This window comes from Xenia sp. Carnegie-2017, unplaced genomic scaffold (genome assembly GCF_021976095.1).
Source record: "Xenia sp. Carnegie-2017 unplaced genomic scaffold, XeniaSp_v1 HiC_scaffold_20, whole genome shotgun sequence".
Classification (NCBI taxonomy): domain Eukaryota; kingdom Metazoa; phylum Cnidaria; class Anthozoa; order Malacalcyonacea; family Xeniidae; genus Xenia; species Xenia sp. Carnegie-2017.
In genome coordinates this window covers 10,888,040-10,915,511 of record NW_025813483.1, presented here as the reverse complement: position 1 = coordinate 10,915,511, position 27,472 = coordinate 10,888,040, and the positions used below count along the sequence as shown (strand labels likewise).

Sequence of the window (27,472 nt, the reverse complement as noted above, 5' to 3'; positions counted from 1 at the left end):
TCTTTATCTTTTTTTGAGCCTTAATGTCTATCTTCATGTCTAACTTATAAAATTATATGTTTTGGTACTTACAAATTATATCTAACTTTATGTTTGTCTTTATGTCTATTTTTATGTCTACAGTAATGTCACATTTACATCTACTTTTGTGTCTACCTTTGTGTCTATCTTTTGTCTACCTTTATTGTCTACCTTTGTGTCTACCTTTGTGTCTATCTTTGCGTCTGCCTTTGTGTTTGCCTTTGTGTCTACCTTTTTGTCTACCTTTATGTCTACCTTTATGTCTACCTTTATGTCTACCTTCATGTCTACTTTAATACCTACCTCTTTGCCTACCTTTGTGTCTACCTTTGTGTCTGTACCTTTGTTTAGGTTAACATCTACCTTTTTAGTCTGCCTTAATGTCTACGTTTTTTTTAACTTTGTGTCTATACCTTTGTGTGTACCTTTTTCTACTTTTGCGTCTATTTTTGTGTTCATATTTATGTCTATCTTATTGTGAATCTTAGTGTTCACCATTTTCCACTTTTTGTTGTACCTTTGTATCAAACTTTTTGTCTACATTCGTGTCGAACTTTTTAACTAACTCTTTATATTTCCAAAACAGATCTTTTCATTTCTTCTTCTTATACAACCTGAATATCTCCAATGTTAGTATGTTATACTAGTTACAAATGACGCATTTGTCAGTGTGAAAAGAAAGTTTAAGTGAAATCAATTCTATAGTTCACATAATATAATAAACTTTAATAAAATATAATAAACTGTCATAAAATATAATAAACTGTCATAAAATATAATAAACTGTCATAAAATATAATAAACTGTCATAAAATATAGTAAACTGTCATGAAATATAATAAATTAAATATGTCCTGAACAATGATATTTTATAATCCAACGATAAAATCCGTTTCTGTTTCATTTCTTCTTTGTTTTAGCAGACTTTCTAGCTCCTTTAGGACTTTTACTGGTCTTTCTTCCCTTTCCAGAAGGCGAACGGTCTTTAATGGGTTCATCTACCTCTTCTTCCGCTGGTGGTTCCTATATCAATTATCAACGTAGTACATCAGTAGAGACAGTGGAGCGGTAGCGGGGATGGTTGAGGAAAGACAGACACCACAATTATTTTGGCGATTTTTTAATTTTTAAATTTGTATGCGATCCTATCTGCACTAAACTTCGACGTTAACTTAACACCACCTCACAAAACTCATAAAAAAATGATCCGTGGTCCCTTAACAAAGCGCACGCAACATAGATTGTTCTTAACCCTAATTCATCACTACCTACACTTAGTTTATATTTTTGGTGGTGTAAACTGTAAAGACTGTTCTCGTTCTCTGTTATTCACTCGTCACTACCTACACTGACACATGTTATCTTAGTGTATATTTTAGTTTGTGTAAAGACTGTTCTCGTTCGTTCTCTGTTGTTCATTCATCACTACCCACACTAACACACGTTATCTTAGTTTATATTTTAGGTAGTGTAAAGACTGTTCTCAATTTCTGTTGTTCATTCATCACTACTTACACTGACACACGTTATCTTAGTTTATATTTTAGGTAGTGTAGAGGCTGTTCTCGTTCTCTGTTTTTCATTCATCACTACCTACACTAACAAACGTTATCTTAGTTTATACTTTAGAGAAGTTGTCAATGATAATAGAAAAAAGATAAATACCTCAACAATTAAGGTTTGTCTGTAAGCTTCTCGAGCCTTGTTGATATCAACACGAACTTTATCTAAGGCAGCCTGCCACTCTTCGGCCATTTGTATTTGTCTTTCTTTCGCCAGATTTCTCAGTTGTCTGTCCATATCTCTTCTCTTTTCGACCTCTTCCCGCCAAACTTTGTGTTGACGAAACATTTCCTGTTTTTCCTGTCGTCGCCTGTTCTCTTCTGCTTCATCTAATACAATACGCTTACCTCTATATCTGAAATGATAACACAAGATGATATAACAACGCCACTGAAAAAAGTTAATGAAATTTACCAAAAGTTTCTATTCAATTACATTTAGTTTATGTTCAATTAAAGCTGACGCAATGCCGGCTAAGGCTATGTATATATGCTAACTTAAGGCTATGCATTGAAGGCAGGCTAGATGATATGCCTAAAAGCAAAGTTGACATCTCTTTAGAAGCAATAAAAGGGAGTACGCCATGACACTTCACATTAATCCGAATAAACAGTGGGGAAAAAATTTATAAAACAGGAAAAGAATGAATCGTATGCTACATAGCCGCACACAGAACAATTACGATGTTTGCAGGCTTGGACGTGGAGTGCAGCCAACAAGCTAAAGGCAATCAATGGTGTAGGAAGCAAGGCAATGATTCAACTAAATAGTTCTGAGTTATGTCATACAACGCCAATACATGTAACTTAGCTTATACTTATATCATAAATCTACTTTGCTCGTGAATGCAGTGATATATCATAAATAGTCATATTAAAAACACAAAACAGTATTCCTTATCGTGGATAAAAATAGCAACGACAAAAGTTTTCGTGTAGTTTAATTAAAGGTTCCAAAATGCACAATGATAACAAACCCCAATAAATATTTCAAAAGTTGAAATATCTGTATAGTATACGTAGATTTGAAAGGATAATTTTGTGGTTATATGACACGGGGATAAAAATATTTCACCTGACGTATGGAGTGATATCAAATGGTTTTAATACACGACTAGGCTGCCTCGCTGGAGGTTCTGTGAAGCTGTCGTTTTGATCAGCATTATTACCAGCAAGAACTGACGTAGACGACGAGATTCCTTCAATTGTAGCTAAACAACAACAGAAATTTTACGATCAATTTGAATGTAAACGTACTATCATACAATATCCACGGACGTACTTGTATCACTGTGTTCATCGCCTTGATAACCCTCCTCAGTTTCAAAATATTTTACTTTAATCAAGTTTTCATTCAAGAACCTCTGACGACTTTGAAAAGCCTGGCAAACGAAAAAAATCCCAAGTTATTTGTAAGATGCTACACTGTTGACCTTTTTCATTGAAGAAAGGTGACATCTGTGGTTTAAAAGCACATGACCGTAGTTCTCTTCATCAAATTTACATTTACTAGAGTTGATATTTAACGACAATAAAAAACTAGTAACTATTGACTAACACACCTAGATAACCAAACACACAGAAGAAGTGAACATCACAGTAACCCCTTTAATAGCTACGTCTATTAAAGTACCTTAGCAGCTCTACCCGGCTGTGCAGCTTCCCAAGCAGCTTTCATTGCGCGTATTTCGTCCTGACGTTCGGTATCCTTCTTTACCTCTAAATCATCCTAAGAAAAATACAACTGTTGCTGCTGCTATCAATTTATGTTGTGTCAAGCGAAAACAAAGCACATGATTGATTAGTAATATTTGGATGTTGTCAACAACGATCTATTGAAAAAATATGAATGCAGTAGCGGGTTTATGATAGGTTGAAATGGACAATAAATATGTTTGAAATTCAAAGTATTTTACAAACAATCCTGTTGGTTTAAGATTGCTCTAAAATGTTCTTTAGCAATTTACAGTCAACCTCCACACACATACACAACTCTCCACACACATTCACAATATACACAAACATACACACACCCCTCTCCACACATAAACACACAATACCCCTCCACACACATACACAACCTCCCTACACAATACCCCTCTACAAACATACACAATCTCCCCTCCACACACATATACAACTCCCCCTTCACATACATACACAATTCTCCACATACAATCCCCCCTCCACACACATACAAAATCCCCACACCCATGCACAACCCCTCTCCACACACAACACCTAAAGAACTAGGGCATGAAAACACGACTTACCGCTAAATTGGCATCAGCAATCACCCTCAGTGTCCAATGCGGTCTCATCAAGTCGAAATTCAACTGCTGCGAGTTGGGACGGGATCCGGATTGATTTTTACCCAGTCGACTTTCTTTTCCGTCTTTGGTTTTCTTCTGTTTTATTTGACTAGCGGACTTTTCGACGCGAATAGACGAATCTAAAACATCTAGAAACAGGTAGATCAAATAAAACAAAACAAAAGCCATTTTTATAAATATATATATATATATATATATGGACAACACTTTGTCATGCTAAATGTATTTCAGATAAGCAATATTTTTTGGCAAAATTATTTCTTTAGAAATCAATCGTTTTTATAGTAAGTTAACACCTAAATACTTACATAACACAACTAAACTTGCAGGCTGGCAACGTTAGTGTGTACAAGCGTCAATCAACTGATAGCAATGTCATCAAAATTCTCGTGCCGTCTGTTTTTATGGCTATACTATGTAAAGGACTTACAGTCAAGCGAATCTTGTTTTTCAGCGTTCTTCTGTGCAAGGACAAAATCCCACGATTCTCTGGTGAGAGGCCAACTGTCGCGCAACACAAGCGCTTGGATAATGTATTTATGAAGCTATGATTGAAAAAGTAATTGTGTTACACATTCGAACCTCACGTAAGCAGACACCATTGCGACAACGACCTGGTGTCTGCTGACGAAAAAAAGGGATATGAGAGGTAATAATGTATTGATAAGAACCCTATAGCAGTGTCCACTTACGAGAGATGTCCACCCCATTGAACTAAAATACATGGAACGCTACCTGTAATAGAAAACCTGGTAATTTTTTGAAGCCGAATCTCACACCCGGACACGCGTGTGTAGTAAATCAACTTTCCTCCGCGGGAGAATCTCGAGACAATACACACGCGTGTCTGGGTGTAATCTCGCGTGGCTGGGTGAAAGATTTGGCTTCAAGTATTTGCTTCAGATAGCGTTCCATGAATTTTAGTTCAATGGTCCACCCTAACGAGTACCGAGAGGTGTCTATAAGTAGAAGTTGGACTGTAGACCAACAGATTATTGTAAAGACATGATAAAACCCAGAAAACACTTGCTGCTATCAGAAGGAGTAACATAAAACTTCTATAATACAGTCAAACCCGTATTAAGCAACCCTGTATTAAGCGGTCAACCTGTATTAAGTCATTTTTTAAAGTGCCGAATTTAACCTCATATAACTACAATTCGTAATAATAAAGTATTTCTCAAGCGGATACTAGTCTGTTCCCCGAAGGTGTCCGCTTTGTACAGGTTTGACTGTAAACTACATCCACATGTGTGATTTAAAATGTACAAGATAGTAATTTTTGAAATGATGCTCTAATGGCAATCCCACACCTTAATCTATATATATATAAATGTATATTTTGTGTAAGAATATGTAATACTCAAAAATTATACGTAACTCAAGAGATCGTTACCTGAGGTTTTATGTCTTCTTCCTGAGTTATACTATGACGCAAATTACGACTGTGGCTGCGTTTTTCCTAACAAATCCACATTATATCAAAATGACAATATTTCATTAAAGGATTTGAAGCGTGGCAATTGTTAGCTTACAAAAGAAGATCCGGGTCTAGATTGAACGGGTGAATGATCTTTGCCTTTCTTAGGTTTTGACTTAGGTGTCTTGCCTACGGCCGTCCCAGCACGACCAGTAGCTGGCTCACCGTTATTACCGCTGTCTTTACTGGGAGGTCTGGAACCTAGCACATATCATTACATCATTTATTTGAAGGAGAATACTGACGTATACACCAGGCTTAACTGATATAGTTTTACAGAAATACCTTTATTTAGATTTAAATGCTAGAGGAACGTAATTTCTTGACAATGCATAAACCATATACATATATTGTTTTGTATCTATAGATCCTCAAATTTGTAGTATTTACAAAAGAATAAAAGTCGTACATTATGGCAACTTTAATAAGCCCTTAATAACCGAGCTCGAGGTCTTTACGGAGAAATAACGAACCGAGGTCTTTTAGTACAGACTGAGCCCGTTTGTACAAAAAGACAGAGGTCCGATATTTCTCAGTAAAGACCGAGAAAGCGAGGTTATTAAAAGGTTTATTATATGGCATTATTTGACCTGAAACGAAAGCATTCTTTCTCGTCCTTTGCTGTTTTGTACGGGTTGGCTTTCACTTTCACATTCTAGCTTTCGTCAGTAAAAATAAATTGTTTCAAATTGTATCGTCTGGATATTTAAACTGTCTCCCGAGTGTTTTTCTTTCGACTCACATTCTAAAATGGTTTTTTGTTTCGTTGGAAAACAATGGACGGGAAAATAATGGACCGGCAAAAATGTTTCTGAACCAATCAAAGCGCGCCATTTTTCCGGAAGTGACGCTTGCCATATAATAAACACTCGTATTGACAAGATTGTGTTCATGGTTTGAAATTGTAAACATACATGAATGCAAGTCAAGTCTAGTTGATGACACATTTGAAAACACCTTTTACCTCGCTTCCGGTACTTATGGTCTGCTTCGCCAACAGTTCTATCTCGCCTCACAATGTACACAGGTATCACTGCATGTCCTCGACCACAAGAGCTCACTACTTCCACATCATGATCTAATATCTGAACACAGAAGTATGAAGTTATCCTCATTATACTCCTCAAACATACGTACATTTCCATTTCAAGCAGAGTGAACTTGAAGGAGACTAAGACATCGAAACCCGAGTTAGATTTAACTGTTACTTAAAGGCCTGTTATCAATTGGTTAGGTCAAATAATTTCTTGAGATTTTTTAGGGGCTTTTTTACTTTAGAGCGGTTGAAGGAGTTTGTAATTGTAACAAGTGCTGAGTTTAGAATGAAGAAATTTGCTAATGTTAAACATATATAAATTGTGAATGCATTGATCAAAAGTCTATTCTTCATTTAGGTAAACATCCTATAATATCATCTGCTATCATTAACGATCGCAAATCAACACAAATACCCATAAACATCCCATAGTATCATCTGCTACTAAAAATCATCACAAAAATATCGTCACAAGTACACATAAAAATGAATTATGATGCGCGTACTTGCAGTTTAATAAGAACATCAATTTTGGATGTACAGAGTTGCACAGAAATCAACTGATCTTCACTCACTAGTATTGAATATCTAAAATGGGGTAAACAGAGAAGCATTTCGAAATAACAGTTTCAAAACTCGATGTTTAGTCGCAATTTTGAGGTAGTAAATACAAACTACAGCAAGGAAACTACAACAAAGGCTTAAGGCGGTCAACGATATGTACAGTCTCATAGGTATTGAAGGGAAAAACTTAAAAAGCAGAAAACAGTCTCTGGGAATGAAAAAATATTCAACCAAATTTTCATTCTATATAAACCACTTTTGAAAGACACGTATAACAACTACCAAGTGAAAAAATAGCTTTCCTTCAATACCTGAGAATAACACGGTCTTTGTTAGGTATATAATATTCCTTGATCTCCTTGGTGACAAACTGCGTATTCACGGAATCGCCTTCAGGAGCAGGCAGGGGTACTGATGAGCCAATCACTCGCAATCGAAACTTCCCGGATGCGAGAGGAGATTGAATCGTTCTGGCTTCAGCCAGGAATGTGTATCCACGCTTCAGAGGTAAAAAAATATGTAATTTCTTCTCAAAAAAGGCGTTAAACACTAAATTATCTTCCTTGTTTCTTGCAAAAAAATAAAGATGCGTCAACAAACAGTAAATACTTATTTAAAGTGAGAGACATTTCTTCTCGGATTTCCTAGTTTGACTTCTCGGGAAGACATATTGACTAAGCTTGGGCACTAACCTTGTTTTTAGTAAACTCATACGGTACAACTCGCTGAAACACTTTGGGTATTTCATCAAGAGTATCGTTATTGATAACACGTAGAAAACACGTAGGGATATTGGTGTACATTTTAGGTAACGATAGGATATCTCGTTCCACAAAGAACACTTCCCTAACGAAATACAATATGAAGTTACAAGGATATTAAGTAAAGATAACTGATAACATCACTGTATTTTCTTAATGTATTACTGCTAATTAAAAAATAAAAGCAATACACTAACACGCATGCGCTGACTGGTCTATAGCTGTGTTTGCGTTTGTCTGTGCAAAACACATCTGAGCTCAATCAATTTAATCAATCAATCAAAGAGAATTTGCTTATTAATGATGACAAAAAGACGAATACTTCAGAGGAAAAAATTAAAACGTTTGCTTATAATTTGTCTGTTTTGCTTTATTGTTATTTTATAAAAGAAATAAAAGATGTTTTTCGTGTTTGCACTGGCTAATGCAAACCTCGGAGACTTTTGGGAGAACTCTCAACAACGTGCAAACCCTCGAACTTCGGTCTCGGGCTTGCACTGATCAGCTCTCAAAGGTATCCTCAGTTTGCATAGGCCAGTGAAAACACAGTAAACATCTTTTATTTCTTAATAATTTTTATCACCGACGGCAAAGTGATGTCTTCAGAAAAAAGTACTATTGGAAAAATTTTGTTTTCTCAAAAGAATAGAAGCTTTTAAAGAATCGTGCGCGAACCTGAACAATAAAAACCATATGTTTGCAGGCTGTTCAGGAAAGGCACCATTGTAATCATTGTGTATCACTCTTTTCCATTCATCTTCATAAAATGGGAACATTGTGAATAGTTGTGGATCAAGCTCGTACATGCGGCGGTATAATTGAACAGAAAAGGTTTCCAAGTTGTTTTCGATCGTTGTCCAGGATTTTGAGAGATTGAGATGAACTTGTTCATGAATGGCTGTGTCTACAAATTAATAACAATAGCGTTAAATACGATTATCTTTAAATGATAATCTCACAAATTGGATTGTGAGATTGAGATTTCATTCATCCCGTATTCAAAACTGCTAAATATGGTGTACCTGGTTTATAAGCCATGTTGAGTTTTCGCACAATGTAACCACGGAAAGTAGCCTGAATTATAGTGGCAGCATAATCTTCGTCCATCTTCGACGTGCGACTGGTTTTCGAAGGTAGGCATCGTGACAGCTCACTACGTTTTTTATGCACACGACCAATGCGCTCGATCTCCGCAGAAGAGCTTGGTCGGAAAACTAACTTTTCTTTTAGATATACTCTTGAGATGAAGTCGAAGGCCTTCCAAGCAAATTGCACATCCCGCGTGAGGTCCTCGTTAAATTGAGCATTCAATGTTTCCAACAGACAGGCCATGAACACCTACATATATGATGATCATATTTATGTATGAATGAAAGTGTGAAAGTTGCTTGGTAATCGAATAGTTCGAATTCACTCTTGTTAATTGTACGATAGTGCTTATCTTCCATTTTTTTTGGAGACAAGTTTTACTAATTGAAAGATTTGAATACAGAAGTATCGTTACATGTTTGTGAATGTAGAGATCGTCCATGTTTTTTACTGATGTTTCAACATCCTTCGAGATAGTCATCTCCAGAGTCAAATAAAATCATCTTCAAAGCGAACTACAACATGAAACAAGTTCTACATTACTGTTATTCGTACCTTACTATGTCTTTCCTGCATGTCACGTGGTTGATCGTTAACACCCAAGTCAAGTGTCATTTTTTATTGTTCTTATTCAGTTCGTTAAAAGACATTATAACATTGCCGATGTTCTGTAAGACACTTGTTGTATACTCAATGAAACGACAACTTTCCTAAACACATTCAAAAACAAAAAAAAAACATATAGAGTTATGTCCCAAGGCAACAATGAAAAAATAAAAATACAACGCCATAACAAGTTAAACAATACAGTTGTGTTGTGAGCTCAAGTTCTGAACTTCTCTTAAGATAAGGGTGACCCTTCATAGATTAGTGTTATTAATGAGGCCTCCTCAAAACAAGTGTAATCGATGCCCCCCCCCCCATGTGAATGGTGTCTGCACAAACAAGAGTAAATTATGCTTAACCCCAAGCAGGTGCGAATGACGACCAACTCAATTAGGTGTTACAGACGCCCTCCCCCTAATAAATGCAAAATTGCCTCCACAGGATAAATGCAAATGATCTCCATCCCCTATATAAAAGTTAATGATGCCCCCCTCTCTAATAATAAATGCAAAATTGCCCCACAAGATATAAGCGCAAATGATCTCCACCCACTATACAACAGTTAATGATGCCTCCCTCTCCAATAATAAATGCAAAGTTGCCCCACAAGATATAAGCGCAAATGATCTCCACCCACTATACAACAGTTAATGATGCCCCCCTCTCCAATAAAAAAGGCAGAGTTGCCCAACAAGATATAAGCGCGAATGATCTCCACCCCTTATACAACAGTTAATGGTGCCCCTTCTCCAATAATAAGTGCAAAGTTGCCCAAAAGATATAAATCCAAGCAAGCCCCTTCCCCGAGATAAGAGTTAATGATGCCCTCCTCTCAATAATAAATGCAAAGTTGCCCCACAAGACAAATGCAAATGATCTCCTCCCCCCAAGATAAGAGTTACTGATGCCCCCCCTCCCCGCAAACACCATCTCACAATGATCAAGCACAAATAATTAACAACAGAAGGATGCTTCAAATTACCTTATGAGCTAAACTCATAATTTGGTCTTCATCACCAAACGTGAAAGGAGTTTGTGAACACAAGGCCACGTGATAGCCATATGGAGATTGGAGAAGAAATCTCAGCATGTGCCGACTGTAAATGAAAGAAATATCCAAGGTAGAAAAAAAAACAGAACAAATAATCAGTACAAGACATTTAAAACTTGTTTTAAAACATGTTTATCACCACGAAAAAGCGTCTATTTTACTTTACAAGACATTTCTATTGCTAACCCAGGTGAGAGAACCAGAACGGCTGCTTTTGAACCAGTCGATTTTATTTTAAAGCACGGTTGACCAGTTACCATACTTTGCCATACGTATTTTTCGGCCACAAGAAGCCCAGGTGAAGGAGGAACAGAACTTAACTCTGTATCTGATTCTACTTTGAAATCTAGAAAATAGCGAGCGGTGGCTTTATGAGCAAATATTGTATATGGAAACACTGAGAACAAGACAAAAGACAAATAACAAGAATGCAACCTTACCGTAGATACTGACAGAATCTCTACCTTTCTCCCGAACAATGGGTTGAGGTGGGTCTAGCCATTTGGACAAAGACGTAAAGCATATAACAATCTCAATCTTATCGACACTGTCCACAAGCAGATAGGGTATTGGGGGATCTGTAGATACACCGGCAAGAGCATGGTGACCAGTTGGGCCATATGAACTAACAGACTGAGCTTTGCTCGAATTCTGTGTGGCCATTGAATTGTGCAGGCCAGTGCCTGACTTTTTATTGTTTGTTGAACATATCACACTCTGAAAACGATAAAATAGTGTAGAGAATCATTCTAATGACACGTGATGCCTGGTAGGTAGGAGAAGAACAGCTAACTCCGTCAAAATTTGTTCTACGATGTCCTTTAAAAAGATGCAAAATTCGGTGCATAGTTCTGAAAAGGTGAATTAGTTCTTGCAAAAAAAAACAAAAAAAAAACTTACAAAAATACAGGATGAATGAAATATTTAGAAAAAAAAATATTCATAGTCATTGTGTAAAACCCCAGTTGTAGTTTGCATTCCTTTAAAAACATTTCTTTGAAAACATTCTTCAACTGTACATTTTTACAAACTGATGAAAACAGTACGTATGAAATACCTTCAGTTCCAAATATGATTTATTATGCATGTAGGTAACAGGCTTGTGATAAACATACAATGTTCTAAAACAACAAAAAGAATGCGAATATTTACGGAGTTTAATAAAAGACACAATTTACAAAAGTGATCAACCGACCCGAAACATTTCCAAAACTCGTCATATTCTATCCAAAATGTCTTCCCCTTATTCGCTACCGTTTCTAGCTGACTCGATATATCATCCTGAGCTTCAGATTGTACTCCATTTTCCCCAGTAATAGTGATAGTGAGATCTCCAGAAGTATCCTTGTTATCTTGCTCGACCTCCGTCTTGACTTCATTCTTTGTTTCAAGACCTTTTGCTAATTTCTTGAGCTCTTTATCTAGAAATTAAAAAAAGCTGGATTTTCATACAGAAAGAAATCACCTGATCGCGAAATCAATTACCTTTTAGATCGGCCTTCGACAAACGCCGTGCCCCAGGCGTTCTGATGGACAACGAAGAATCACTTCTTTTTTCGTTTGCTTGATCTTTGCTCATCTTCTTCGTCTTATTGGCTTTCTCTAGAATTAACGATGTCGAAGACTTCGCTGATTTCGAAGTCTTACTGTGCGATTCCTTCAGAGATTTTGTCGAGTCCTTGCTATCGTCTGACTTGTCACTACGAAATGGCGTACAGTCCGATTTGCCAATCTATAATGGAATCAACCTCTTTAGCGTCGATGATTTTATATTGTTTACAAAACCCCGATGTCGAAATGCTATTTTCGTCATCAATGTCGCTGCTGTCGCGTGTTTTACATTCGATAAGACAGAACCGACACAATATAAGTTTGTGATGGCAAACATTACATCAGAGTTGATTACAAGTTAAGGCAGAGTCGATTACAAGTCAGATCAAAGTTGATTACCACTTAAAGAAAAGTTTAATGAAGAAACAAACACAACGTGTGTCAAAATGATCGTGCTATGAACAAGCATCGCACGTATGCGCAAAAAATGTTAAAAGATTCACTGCACACGGCTAAAAATATGCAGATTGTAGCAATATTGTTCATAACAAGATCGAACAATATTATGCTTGCTAACCGCAAGCTTGTTGTCAATTTAGAACAATATCTTGGGCGTGAATCGATTACAACAATGATGAACAACATTGTCAACACTACAAACAATACAGGCAGAAAAACGTAGTTCAATCCACTTTAACTGAATGCTTGAAAATTTTAGCCATGCAAATATCTATTAGAAATACTAGGTAGAGCAACACAATAGTCAAATGCTTTGTGCTGCTTGATTATAATGATAAAATAGAGTAAAAATACACCTCGTCAGACACATCATATTTTAAAGAAGTCTGCGTTTCCACGACTACAACAGCAGCAGGATCAGCAGTTTTCTGGTCACCTTTATTGTGTGAGGCAGCCTCCTTATGCACATTAATATTGTTCAGTTTGTCTCCTTCTTCTAAGATTTCTTCTATTTTGTCATCAGAGTCGAGCTTGTGGAGAGAGGGAGTTCTTGTGGGGGTTAAGAATAAGGATATAGTAAAAGTTAGTAACAAAGTAAGTCTCATCATTCAAAGAACCCTTGTTATTAAGCATGCATGAATTATGACAAAATCTCTACTGACATCTCTATTGACAACATCTCTATAGACAACCTCCATTAACAACATCTCTATCAACAAATCATCATACCCAAAATCTCTATTGGCAAAATCTCTATAGACAACATCTCTAAAGACAACATCTCTATTGACAACATCTCTACTGACAACATCCCTACTTCTCATTCACAACAACACTGTAGACGACAACTCGACCAACAAATTTTTAAATAACAGCCTCTCATATTGATTACACCCCTTAATGAAAAGAACACAATATCCCAGATGATACTTTTTAAAACATCTCAAGAATTCTTACGTCACACTGTATACAGGTATCGGACTAACAGAAAATCCAACCAAAGGTGACGCTATTTCAAGAAACTGCTGTTCTTTCGGTGGTTCGACAGGATTTAAACTTCCTTCTTGAGGAATCTTGCGTTTTTGTCCTAATCAAACGCCACCGTGGTACTTCTACAGGTGGTGGAGGAGCAACGAGAGGGCAATCACGACGATATGTTACCATGACTGAGTGCGGATGATTGTGAGAAAGGCCGCACTGACGAAGTTTCTCTGATGCATCTGCCTAAACCGAAATCCAAAGAACTCACTTTACTGACTAAAAAACTATGAAAACCAGGCGTTAATAATATCTTGACGTTTTAACATGATTCTAAAGGAACTTTAAGTGCATTTCAGGACCTCATCGAGAAAAAGATTTTTACACATAATGTGATTCTAACAGATGATATTTATTGAGAACAAGGTGACCATTTAACTTACCATTTCACGAAGTACTGAAACAGTAAGCGGTATCTTAGGCGGATTTGAGTAACTAGCAAACACAGCAAACTCAGGTTCCTTGACGAGTTCCTTAACCGCTGTGTTACTACCAGCATTACTCAGAAACTTTTCCTTGCTTTCCTTATCTCGCATTTTGCTGTCGCGTTCCGAGTGACGGTCCGAAGTTGTTTGTGAAGGAATCGCGCCTCGCTCCAGTTTCTCGCGCGATTTTTTCTCTTCCCTTTTCCTTGAGATTGGCAAAACATTGACATCCTTTGCTTCTTCGACTGTGATAGAGTTTTCTATTTTCCAATGTGGGAGAATCTTTCCCAATGCATCCCACAGTTTACTGCTATGTTCCGACCTATGAAAAAGAGCATATTTCTTTATCAAAAGGGTGAGCATAGTACGGTTCACAACTCTTCCAGGTCGGGGTCTAATAGTTGTGTTCTACATCTGTCTCCTTTGTCCTCATATCTTCTTCTTTTAACAAATACAGATTGTCTTTTTGTCTATTTGTGTGTCTACTCTATGTTGGTGATTTTACAAAAGTTCTGACGACGAGTTAATGGCGAGTTGTCTGCGAGTTACCACAACATGCATTTATTTTTATTTTCACTTTTGGGTTTATTTTTTTATATATTCAATCTTAGTACAAATGCATATTAGGGTGCCTGTATATTAAATGAAGGAGAATGTCAAATCATCAAGTTACCTACGATATTCAATGGTAGCTATATCATTTCACCATACCATTCCTTAATGGTATAACTTCACTATGCATCAATGGTATATATTATTTCACAATACCTTAATGGTATAACTTCAGGTATCCAACCCGTCAAACACTGTATGACACTAAAATCACCATGTTCACAAGGAGGTTCCCCACCTCGATAACTAAAAATAAACCAAACAATGGAGGATAACCTGTTTGTATAAATCTAGAAGAAAAAAAACGAGTTTCTTGCTTACTCTAAAGATGCGACCTTGATTAAAGCTTTTGTTAAGAGCATTGGCCACAGTTCATTGGGTCTTTTACCCAATGGAAGTAAAAGTTGACCCTGGGAGTTGAATGGCATCCAGTCATCGACTGTTATCTTACGCCAGCAACCCTAAACATGATCAAGAAAATCGATCATTTCTTGGTAGTAATGTTAACTGTCTCATACATAAGTGTAAAGTACGGTGATTACAATGGATAGCGAGTGATGTGTGAATATAGCTCAACAAAGTAAAAACGGTGATTACAATGGATAGCGAGTGATGTGTGACGTGTGAATATAGCTCAACAAAGTAAAAACGGTGATTACAATGGATAGCGAGTGATGTGTGACGTGTGAATATAGCTCAACAAAGTAAAAAAGAACAACATACTCTTTTCACGGATAAATAAAGAGAGTGAAAAAATTATACATTTAAAGCAGAGAACGACGTTTTTGTTTTTGCTTAGGTTAAAATTTGAATCCACGCCATTCTCTCTTTTGACAATACATTTGACTTTCGAAACAAATACGTACCAACCAGTAGACTTTAACGACATACTTCCCACTGGGATTATAAACAGGATAGATGCCCGTTTTGATTTCTCTTTCGGCCAGATATGTTGCCATGGTTTCCAAATACCCTCATCAGCCTGACCCACATCTTTGCTGTCTTTTACAACTTTCGCTTCGATGCTGTCCATTTGAGGTCGTAGTTTGAACAAGTTTGTAATGTCCACAATAATACATCGTAATAACTGCAAATAAACAACAGCTTTTTCACCTGATATCATTATCTTACGATATGTTTTAGGTAGTGAAAACTGTTCTCATTCTATGTTATTCATTCAACACTACCTACATTGACACACGTTATCGTAGTTTATATTTCATGTTGTGTAAAGACTGTTCTTGTTCTCTGTTGTTCATTCATCACTACCTACACTGTCACACGTTATCGTAGTTTATATTTTATGTTGTGTTAAGACTGTTCTCGTTCTCTGTTGTTCATCCATCACTACCTACATTGACACACGTTGTGTTGTTTTACTGACCTCAGAAACGCTAATGACATCCCTACTACAGGTCAATAAATCAATTTCTTTATCTTTAAAACTGTCGGGATCCACAACCACAAGTGCCTAGGCGACGATCAAGAAACAATAAAATACAACAAATAATGCTTATTACCAACAATTTTTCTTATCCACAAGTATACACATTGCTCACCTTATCCTCAATGAAATCAATTGGTCTTTTCCAATATTCAACACTTGACTGAATGACAGATGGTAACTCTACACGTCCTTCAGGGTCTTCAAACGCATGCTGAAAAAATGAACAACTCTTTCAATATAAATAGAGTCAGATGACATAAAACATTAGATAAAAAATTTGACGTTGGTAAATTTATCACGAAGTCCGAATAAAGTACTTCAGTTCCTGGCAGTAAATTTCAAAAATAAAAATTTCATCTGCAAAATTTTGTTCGAAAATTTTTAATGAACAACTATTGGAAACAAGTGTTTGTGTCGCTTTGCAGTTAGTGGTTGTTCTTAATGTAATCTGGTTTACGTTTCGATACATTTGTATTCTAAATCTGCTCTATATTTTCGTGGTTGCCTGTTAATTTACAAAGTACAGATTACAGTGTAATCTGGTTTACGTTTCGATACACTTGTATTCTAAATCTGCTCTATATTTTCGTGGTTGCCTGTTAATTTACAAAGTACAGATTACAGTGTAATCTGGTTTACGCTTCGATATATTTGTATTCTAAATCTGCTCTATATTTTCGTTGTTGCCTATTAATTTACAAAGTACAGATTACAGTGTAATCTGGTTTACGTTTCGATACACTTGTATTCTAAATCTGCTCTATATTTTCGTGGTTGCCTGTTAATTTACAAAATACAGATTACAGTGTAATCTGGTTTACGCTTCGATACATTTGTATTCTAAATCTGCTCTATATTTTCGTTGTTGCCTGTTAATTTACAAAATACAGATTACAGTGTAATCTGGTTTACGTTTCGATACACTTGTATTCTAAATCTGCTCGATATTTTTGTGGTTGCATGTTAATTTACAAAATACAGATTACAGTGTAATCTGGTTTACGTTTCGATACACTTGTATTCTAAATCTGCTCCATATTTTCGTGGTTGCCTGTTAATTTACAAAATACAGATTACAGTGTAATCTGGTTTACGTTTCGATACACTTGTATTCTAAATCTGCTCGATATTTTCAAAAAATTTTCTGCTAATTAAGTAAAAATTCTAAAAAAATACTAACCAAATTTGGGCTTTTTCCCTTTTCTTTATCTTTCCCTTTATGAGCTGTGTCCTATGTATAAGAGACAAATACGCACTTACAAAGCAATTGTTCAACCTTCGAAAAAGACGCTTCTCGAAATTTCATTGTCCGCCAGGGCCTGGATTTCAAGTATTGTTTTGTGTTCGGTCAAATTGCGTATGTATGTACGTATTCCCATTCGTGTGCACGCGAAAATCAGCGTGAGTTCAAAACAAAATTTTTTAATCTATGAAAAAATGACTCACAGTTGTCAAGTACAAAATAAATGACGAACAAACAAAACGATAAAACTTTTTTCTCTGATGATAATTTTCTATGGATGATTCCGTGGATGCTATGTGACCTCCATTGATTTTTGTCTAAGTGCTATATTACAATACATAAAAATAAAGCAACCCTCCCCCCCCCCATCAACCTATATCTTTGTTCAAATCTTCTATCCACGATGAATGATCCGAGGGGGGTGGAGGGTGGATGCCTCTGTTATTTACACTGAATTAGTTGTACATCAATCACGAATAGCATTTACAAACTGCTGTGATTGACCTTTCTGCGTTAAAATTTTACGATTCATCACTAACATACCCATTTTTCTGAAGCTATTTCCTGATCACTCCATTCTGGCCAGATAGTTATTGGAAGCTTAGTCTTTTGTACCTTGCTATCATTCCCAACGTAAGAATTTGGTTGTCTATGGAGATAAAGAAAGTGTCATGTAACATAATGTAAAGACAAAATAACAACATATGCCGTGGCAAAACCTTTTACGTAGATGATTAGGCGTACGTTTTACCAGATTACGTATAAACCGCTTATGACAGAAATTAGACAAAAGACAGCAAAGAGGAAAATTTTCGTAGCTACGTCTATTTAAAAGTACCATGTTCGTTTTAAAGAATAGTAAATAATTGACCAAAATTACTGTCGAGTTCTCTTCTACCTACGATTGCGCAAATTACGTAGAGGTCCTGCCAAAGACGCGACTCGATCCATAACCCACTTTGACAGATCGTTAATACCCTCGCAAATGAGCTTATTACCACATTTAAACAGTAATTTAATGAATTTCGTCGTTTGCGAGTAGATGGCGAACAAACTTTCAAGGCATTATGAAAACAAATCATTTTTCGTTGCTAAGGTAATTGCGATAGTTTCAAGGTCGTGATTTCTATTTGCACATGGAAATACGTACCATTGCATTTTGATAATTTATGTTAATTATAAGTTAAACTTTCGACCTTTCATACAAAAGTGTACAAAACATTCGTTCTTCATCTCTGCTGTTGTGAAATACTGGATTACTGGATAGCAAATAGTGGATTATTGAAGTAAAAAGATAAATAAGGAATTAAATATAGATTATAGTCAAACTCGTAGCAGACACACTCGGGGAGAGGGGGGAGGACTAATATCCGCTTAATGAAGCTGTCCGCTTAGTACAGTATTTATCACAACGAATTAGCTATATGAGATTAAATTTGCGATTTTACGCAGTGTCGGCTTAATACACGTTATCCTCTTATTGACGGTCGATACTCACGGTATTTTAACTATAAATTTAACATAGTAGAACAGCCCACAATTCCCATAAACTACGAAGAAAGCAGTCGATATTTTGATGTATAACAGAAAAGGAAGACGAAAGGCTCAACGATGAGGTCATTTTGTGTAAAAAATTACATAATAACTAAAAATGTGAAAAATGAAAGAAAAACATGCTGAAACTTACTTGGGTCGCGATGAATTCGAACGAGAACGTAAACGAGACATTTTTACATAATCACAGAGTCATTCTCTGGATTTCATTTAATACAAACTAGGTTGCAAAGTAACTTGCAATTGCCTTTCCATCGACGCTCAACTGTTTTCCTATGGCTCTTACTTGCCATAGACTCGTTTTATTCAGATTTCTGTTTACAAATGTAATAACTTGGGCAAATTTTAATAAATCATTTATTTGACATCTGGGGGTGGGCTGTTGTTTGACCTGCAATCTCCGTCAGCATGGTAATTCAAATGATTATATTTTCAGTAATGACCTATATACCACGATAGACTTAATAATTTTGTCGAAAACATTTTTAAAACGCTGCTATATTTCAAGCTATCAGTAGAAATTTGTATTTTCCCGACTTCGCTAAGGAGATTTTTCAAATTTTTCTCATCACTTAACAAATGCAGATTCCTAAAATAATTAGAGTAATGTATACTGATTAAAACCAGACATATGTTGTTTATATAGGCACTGGTATGAAAATTTATGGCGACTACTTACTCAAGAGGATAATTTTAGGCCCATTGGACGAAGAAACGCGTTCTTTCGAGTCCTTTTTCTTCGGTGTTTTCGCAGCCATCCTTTTAAGAGGTTAACATAAGACTTGCATCGAGAATTTGAATGAAAATAAAAAAATAATCATCTTATTTCAATTACGTTGTTTGTACAGTTGCCATGGCAAACTGGAAGTAAGCATCATTAGGGGGTATTCATCCCCGGAGACTGAGCGCACTTACAATAAATCTACATACATAAATTATCATAATGAATTAATTGCATTATTTGTATATCCCCAAACCAGCAAGACGCATCTTGTTTTTTTATTTAAACGTCGTTTTCGGCAAAAGCTTCAGAAACGAAATACAATGAATGAGCAATACCACAGTATAGACACAAACAGTAGTCCCATTCTATAGAATTTTTTTGTGTAGCGCATATCTTATTACGCATGTAATTAACATGGGTGAGATGGTGGCAGACAGTCAATTGCCTTTTTTTTGGCCAATAGGAGGGCAGAGATGGCTAGCCGCAGCCAGTAATCTAACTAAATATACATCACCAAGTTGCACTGTGGAATGAGACAACTGTATCTTTCTATACTTTGGCAGTACGCTGCAGAAATGATAAATCAATGGAGCGAATAATTCCTGTTCGTCGCTATTGTCTGATTCACCCAATTACAGCACAGGAAACATAAATTAGATAGATACTCACTGTTTGTTCTTCATTCGTCATCCTCATTCCCACAATCATTCGTGCATTTTATTGCTTTTTGCGATTTTTCACATTCTTTTGAAATATTTTACTGTCTCTCGCTGGTAGCATGAACAAAAGTGAAGTCTTTCTTTTTCATTCTTCCTACGACAATGACAATTATCTCTCACAGCACAGACTGAAAAGCATTTAAAGAAAATACAGGTTGAAAAAAAATCCAAAATACAGACGGAAAAAAGAATTCTTCCTTTCCAAAAAAGGAAAAAAACTTATGCAGCGTTTTAATGGAAAAAGAATTCCGAACTACGCATACCATTCGCAACAAAACTGCTGTCACTTACAAGTTACATGTACGTAAAAATACTTTCATCCAGTGCTGTAGAACTAAATTTGTCAGATGGGGGGCTCTCTTGACGAAGCTAAAGCCATGAAATTATGAAAAATTACCCATTTCAAAGGTAGAAGGGGCTCCTCCCCCAAGCGCCCCCCCCCCCAACTTCTACAGCACTGCTTTCATCATATTGATATGTACATTGCTGATGGCGATAATGATGTCAAACATTATCAACGTGGAACTAAACGATCAAAATCATTGTTGGATATTGTACATTTAATACAACTAAATGCATTAGCAACTCCATTTTCCGTAACAGTAAAAAATTATCATCATTATTGGAACATTTGAATTTAAAATACGCGACAGGCAAGCCTTGTAGACAACAGGATTACTATGGTGAAAATTTCATTTAAGATAATTCTGCAAATTGTTGACCTATTATTCACAGCTTAATTAAAATTCTTTAGAAAAACATTAAAATATTTTTGCTTCAATACATAAGCTAAAATTTCAACAGCATTACATTTTGGAAAAGTAAATCACATAAAAAGCAAGGACATATCTGACTAAGTTATAGCTGAGTTTAGCAGCGAAATTCGCATTCCTTCTGCGAACAGGATATTGGAATTGAAAGTAGGCCACAAGAACATCATAAATGGCATGCCCTCGGATACGATTTTGACCCTTGCTTGCAATCACCTTGTTAGCTGTGGTTACGGTATACGAATCAGCAACAACTTTATAAATCTTTGATGCATTCACAGGAAAATAACATTCTTTCGTTGTTGGACAATGAGCTTTTTTTATTTTGAGGTATTTTACTGTGCGTTGTTTGGTGCCAGACGACTGAAATTTCAAGCCTGAAATGGCAGAGAACATATTAGGACGAGCGATTTGAAGAACCAAAATTTAAACATACATATTCTTGATAGCGGTATCGACCTTTCATTTGAAGAGGGCCAGATTTTTCCAAGCTTCTCTTTAAGTCGGCGCCAGTTAACTCAACCATATCAATCGTGTTGCGATATGGAAAACTTTCAAACAAATCCTTGTACAAGACATAACCTGCAGAAGATATTGAAGTGGTAAAGACAAATATTTATAACTCCGCGAAAGATATATCAACGCCTTTGTCTAAGTTTGATGAAAAATTTCATTGGGAAACAAAAGCAGATTAAGCAACGTAGTATTTCGAGGAATTTTATTCTAATTTAGCTAAAATATCATCTTTCAAATGCAACTTAAAAACTTGATAGTGAAAAGCAATGGATTTGAAAAATTGAATTTCTAATGAAAGCTTCCAGCGTTTGAAAAAGCGCCTTGAAAAGTGAAATGCAGGACTCAAAATAACAGCCCAAATGTCTTTGGTCAAGATGACTTTCACGCTTCATTTTAGCTTGGTCAAAGTCGGGTTTTTGACCGGTCACTATAATACACATAATGTCCTGTAGTGTCTGAGTAGGACTGCTTATGTTGATGGTAGTGTTGACTGATGTTACGACAGCCGAACGGTAGTCATCTTCTGAGTAAGTGGGCAGTAACTTCTACTTGTAATCCTCGCTTGACTCTGAAGAAGACTACCGCTAAGGTTGTCGAAATGGCAGTCAGTATCAACAGCAACAGTCCTTGTTAGGACGTACGGCACTAACCTGGACGGTCTATATCTGCAAACAAGCATGTAACGATATTACCATTCAATTCGTGCATAAATTGCACCATGGAGATAATTTGTTTGAGACAAAAAATTCGCGCCTTGGACGTATATAGCTCTCGAGATGTTACCATGCATCGCATGACTATATTATTTTTGGAAAAAATGTAAAAATGAGATCGATCAAAATGACAGGCAAAGCAATTGACCGGTCAACAAGCATTTTTGGCCGGTCATTGTACGTTGCTCACGCGTCATTTTAAGCCATGAAATGACGTATATCTGCAGTGGATTAATGTGTGATTGACCTTCATTATCTTTTGGTAATCCTTTCCTTATTCCAGTACCGCTAAAGAGAGCAATTGTTGCATCATTCTGTCTGAATTCATGCAACATGGCAGATGTGACAATGTCTCCAAGATGACAAGCCTTTCTAGCACAGTCAATAGCACTCAGCTCTACCTTTGTCTGACCTATCTTGTCCTGAAAGAAAAAATACGAGGAAATGAAAATTACTAGCTAATTGCAAATTTATTTTATTTCATAAACAACTTACTTACATGCCCTCTTTTATCAACCAGTTGTTTCATTTCATTAACAAGCTCCTTGACTTTCTTATTCTTTGCTACTGATGAATCCATCAAGATAGGATTACCACTCCAAGATATAACTTCACCTTCTTCGTTGAAGATAACATGAAGTTCACCCAAGTACTTTGAGTACTTGTATGCCTGCACAACAGGTACATTGAGGGTTGAGTTGTGATCTGGATGTATGATAATAGGATAAGGACCCTGAACTCTATCATTGGTTGGTGGATCACCTGAAAGATGATATAGAATAATTTTCAAAACAGGGGTGTATTGAACAGGGTGTGTTTGGGGGATGGTCTTGGCAGGGCACAGTCCAACATAATAAAACTATATGTTGAGGGGCTCGGAGCCCTTTCTTTAAGATTACACAGTTTGCATTTTAGTTTAGTTAAGTTCTATTCAGGCAATCATTGCAGAATGTATTATGGTATTGACAATAGATGTTCTATAGACTTGATATGTTTAATGTATCATCATATAAGTTTTGCATTAAACATTTGAATTACAGTTTTATATACAATGGGGCATTCTGACAAAATTCTACTTTCATATATTTCTTTCATGAAGATTTTGTAGCATACTCCTGGGTGAAGACCATACTTTTCAGTGATATCTAATTCAATATTTGAACAAGAGTTTTTTAACATTTACCTGAATAAAGGAATGTGTTTGAATGGCCACCAACAACAACATCAACTCCAACAACTTTCTTTGCAATTTCCTTATCAACCCGAATACCAGCATGCCCAACTGCAATGACTTTGTTCACACCCTTTGTCAGCAGGTCATCAACAGCTTTCTGCACAGATTTAACATATGGCATAAACTTGATATTTTCACCAGGTTCTGACACACTAAAAATTTTGAAGCCATAAAAAAATCTGTTAAAAGATTTTAGATTGGGTTTAGATTTAGATTTCTGGTGTAAGTCAAATTTAAATACTTCACTGTTTCAATCAAAACATAGCCGACAAAACCAATCTTTTCACCAGAAACATTAACTACGACGCTGTTTCTAACCACAGGTATACACTGGCATCGAATAATGGTTCTTGGGTGGTGTCAATATTTGAAACAACAACAGGACAATTGTTCTTCCTTAGATACTGAGTTAGTATTTTTGGTCCATAGTCAAAGTCATGGTTGCCCAGTGTCTACAAATGCAGCAAATATGTTAGTGTCATTTTTTCACCCAAACATAATACATCTCTATGCACAATGTCTAAAGTTTGAACAAATGAAAACAAAACTAATACTAAACGTATGGTTTCTGACAACAAACTATAGTAATATTATCCCAATGGTGAATACTAATGTGATGGGAAATGGGGGAATATCTAACAGAGAAAGCCATTGTTTTGAGAGAGACATCTAAAACAAACACACGCTTCCTGGGGGGGTGGGGGTACAAGGTGATGTTTACTGGATACAAAGCATTTATTGAATCATTTACGGTAAAACTGTAACAAATTTAAATTCAATTAGTAGTTAATACTTCAAAATCAGCAAATTCTTACAATAGTGGTATAGTTTAGGGCATTAAAGAGCACTGCTGTTGCATTTCCTTTGTAAACTTCGCTCCACAACGTTCCGGTAAATCGATCTGCACCGTCTATTAAGACAACGTTGCTTTTGCGACGTCGAACTTCGTTTATGGCATTCGCAATTCTCGCCATTCCACCGTAACAATTGCGTTCCATTGTTGCGTCACAAGCGAAACCTTTCTCGTCCGTTTCTTCAAATCTACCGTGCACATCATTGGTGTGCAGTATGGTTAGATTGAAACTGAGACAAGAATGTATTTGAAGACAAAATAGAAAACATAGCACCAACACCATGTTGCTTTTGCGCAAGATTCCAATACTTTGCCAAACTAGATGTTACTCTTACTAATAATTATGAAATATTTAGGTACTGACGAATTTTTCTTGACGTGAGATTTTTCGCACAAAAACTCTGCAGAATACAGTTGTGTTTCAGTAAATAAAATTGAGGTTTAAGGTCTTTACTCCATGTTTTTAACGATAAGTAGACGGAACTGTTAGGATCTTAAAAACCAAATGACCCAAGTCAAAACCTGCATTTGGTTATTGGAACGCTAGTTAAACTTATATTTGAGCGGTAGAGGCACTGATTTCAAAAAAGCAAGGTTGAAAGATTAAGAGTAGCGCTATCGATGCAGTGAAAGAGAGCGATTGCAAATAGTCTGCTACCTCAGGGTAAGGCTACCTCGCTATCTAACTATACAATAGTAATAAAATAAGATGAAGTATTAACTCCTAAATTCAAGATGGACGCCAAAGAAGTGTTAGTTTGGACACCAGAATTAGAAGTGACATTATTTCATTCAATGAAAGGACACAAGCCGACAGGTGAGTCGAAACATATCTACTTTGAAATCATGATCCTATCCGGACCAATGGACGTGCTGTCTTCAGGTATAAACAGACATTTCCACATGGCTTGTATACACGACAAGTTTATCACTGCAACTGGTAAGAGAAACATCTCTTCGAAACAACTATGGCAACATTTGCAAGAGCTTTATAATCTACAAGCATTGGTATGTACGTGATAATTTATGTATGAATGTTAATTGCCAACGATCCTTCCTTCTGCTCAGATCTTAGAAAAAATAACTTGCAAAACATCAAGTTATAAGTCACCTTTCAGAATGAAACTGAAGGCCTCCCATTCCCCAATGAGGAAAATGAATTCAATTTGCCTGATGAAATATTTGAACCTCAGGCGAGCTCGGATTACAACGAAGAAGGTAATTCGTTCAATACTTCTAAAGATTTTTGATATCTTGTTTCAGCCCTCATTTATAATTTCTCGTGTTTAAGATACACCTGGGCCCAGTCCAGGTCACAAATCAAAATCTCTTAGTGGATCAGGGTCACGACCAACCACACCGAGGCCAAGTACACCTGACACATCACCCAAAAGGAAACGTACAAGAGGCTCGAACACATCACAACCTCCTTCACCACATTCTAGTACAGGATCAACAACAACAACAAAACGTAGACGTTAAGCAATTCACTTGCACTTGGTACCTTCTTTTTAATCATCATCGAGTTTTGATGAAGACTTAATATAATTGTAAATATTATGTATTGTGTACATTTGTTAGCATATGTAACCATATGTGCAATGATGTGCCCGGGATTATATATATATATAATATATAAGAAGTTTATATGTGATGATTCTCCGTATAAAACAGTGCTCGATGCCCGAGAGCAGAACGTAAATATATGTAGTGATGTTGAAAAAAATCACGAAAAGTGCAGATTCATCCCGACAAGCCTGTTTCGTGATTGCTCACTCTCAGGGGATTTAATCCCCTTAAGAGGGGATTAAAACAGTGCCCTTAAAAGGAGCCCTTAAAACAGTGCTCGATGCCCGAGAGCAGAGCGTAAATACATGTAGTGATGTTGATAAAATCACGAAAACGACAGATTCATCCCGACAAGCCTGTTTCGTGATTGCTCACTCTTTAGGGGAGTGAGCAATCACGAAACAGGCTTGTCGGGATGAATCTGTAGTTTTCGTGATTTTTTTTCAATATCACGACATATATTTATAAATATAGGAAGTTTTTGTTTTTCGTTTATGATTGTTTCCGTTATAGAGTGCGCAATACATATAAGTAGAGCTTAATATATATGTTGAAGAAGAAAGTAAAAAACAACTACAATTTTATCCCGACGAGCCTGTTTCGTGATTCTTTCGTAAAACATACAAGTGGACTTTCTGAAAACGTCTTAAAAACAAGATACGGGATACACACAACATTATTCCCGACAAGAAAAGCGCAGAAACACAACCGAACTTAGTAAACACATATGGACGCTAAAAAAGGCTAACATCGATCACTCCATATCCTAACGTGTCATCTCTTCCTGCGGAATGTACCACAAATCCAGAAAAAGATACAACCTCTGCCTCAAAGAAAAACTCATTATAATCTGCCAGCCTGAGTTATCTTCCCTTAAAAAACGCAATGAACTAGTACCGTCCCTTCGCCATAGGAAGAAAATACTTCTACGCAATATCAAACAAATATGTAACCTAACACAAATATTATAACTGTGAATATTCTTTTATTATATCCCCTCACGAGTGAGCAATCACGAAACAGGCTTGTCGTGATAAAAGTGTAGTTGTTTTTACTTTTTTCTTCGACAAATGTATGTAGATGTATACATATGATTGAAAAAGTCAAAGGAAGTGAGCTTTAGGATTCAATTCTATTATCTGTATCTTGCTTTGTTAGCGACCTCCGAGATAACCTCGACCTACGAATTGCAAACCAACCCACTAGCTCGCAAGCAGGTCACAGTATTAAATGATATCTAGCTGGCAATTTTTTTGCGTTTGCGTGAGAAAACAGTATTTACAGGTGTAAGAAATATGTCAAGCACACATGCTTTCCACGCAAAATTCGCGGATTTCAAATAACAAGCAAAAACAGAGAATAGAGAATTAGTGAATAATGTGATAACATTAATCAACGCTAATTAAGTAAGTTACAATAATTTTTAGAATAAGTTTTAAGAGCAAACGTATGAAGGTTAAGGTTAATTTTTAATAACCTTTAGGGTGAATTTGACTCCTTGAGCAACGTTTATCAACATTTAGTAACGTTTATTTTCAATTA

The 27,472-nt window shown here is 36.3% G+C and overlaps 3 protein-coding genes across 3 annotated transcripts; 1 reads left to right on the top strand and 2 right to left on the bottom strand.

The window, feature by feature from the left end:
- Positions 1-896: 896 nt before the first annotated feature.
- LOC124441674 (androglobin-like) lies at positions 897-20,306 on the bottom strand. Its single transcript, XM_046992141.1, is given in 38 exon segments — positions 897-1,044; positions 1,687-1,939; positions 2,659-2,794; positions 2,866-2,965; positions 3,217-3,312; positions 3,857-4,044; positions 4,347-4,461; positions 5,313-5,378; positions 5,452-5,597; positions 6,361-6,481; positions 6,939-7,020; positions 7,308-7,495; positions 7,689-7,842; positions 8,433-8,661; positions 8,780-9,095; positions 9,402-9,458; positions 9,461-9,556; positions 10,435-10,549; positions 10,690-10,849; positions 10,944-11,220; positions 11,561-11,624; positions 11,699-11,924; positions 11,989-12,235; positions 12,870-13,062; positions 13,471-13,599; positions 13,601-13,737; positions 13,935-14,298; positions 14,745-14,834; positions 14,910-15,049; positions 15,455-15,504; positions 15,507-15,675; positions 15,973-16,059; positions 16,148-16,246; positions 17,216-17,266; positions 17,822-17,927; positions 18,177-18,345; positions 19,512-19,591; positions 20,226-20,306. Coding segments are annotated over 38 exon segments (5,433 nt in total). The 5' UTR covers positions 20,240-20,306; the 3' UTR covers positions 897-921.
- LOC124441799 (5'-nucleotidase-like) lies at positions 20,302-24,662 on the bottom strand. Its single transcript, XM_046992265.1, is given in 9 exon segments — positions 20,302-20,403; positions 21,262-21,422; positions 21,505-21,627; positions 22,522-22,696; positions 22,774-23,036; positions 23,458-23,660; positions 23,750-23,841; positions 23,844-23,960; positions 24,324-24,662. Coding segments are annotated over 9 exon segments (1,467 nt in total). The 5' UTR covers positions 24,645-24,662; the 3' UTR covers positions 20,302-20,391.
- Positions 24,663-25,093: 431 nt separating this feature from the next.
- LOC124441812 (MRG/MORF4L-binding protein-like) lies at positions 25,094-26,003 on the top strand. Its single transcript, XM_046992282.1, has 4 exons — positions 25,094-25,178; positions 25,245-25,369; positions 25,480-25,579; positions 25,653-26,003. Exons 1-4 carry the CDS (start codon positions 25,097-25,099, stop codon positions 25,841-25,843), a joined length of 498 nt encoding a protein of 165 aa, XP_046848238.1. The 5' UTR covers positions 25,094-25,096; the 3' UTR covers positions 25,844-26,003.
- Positions 26,004-27,472: the final 1,469 nt, after the last annotated feature.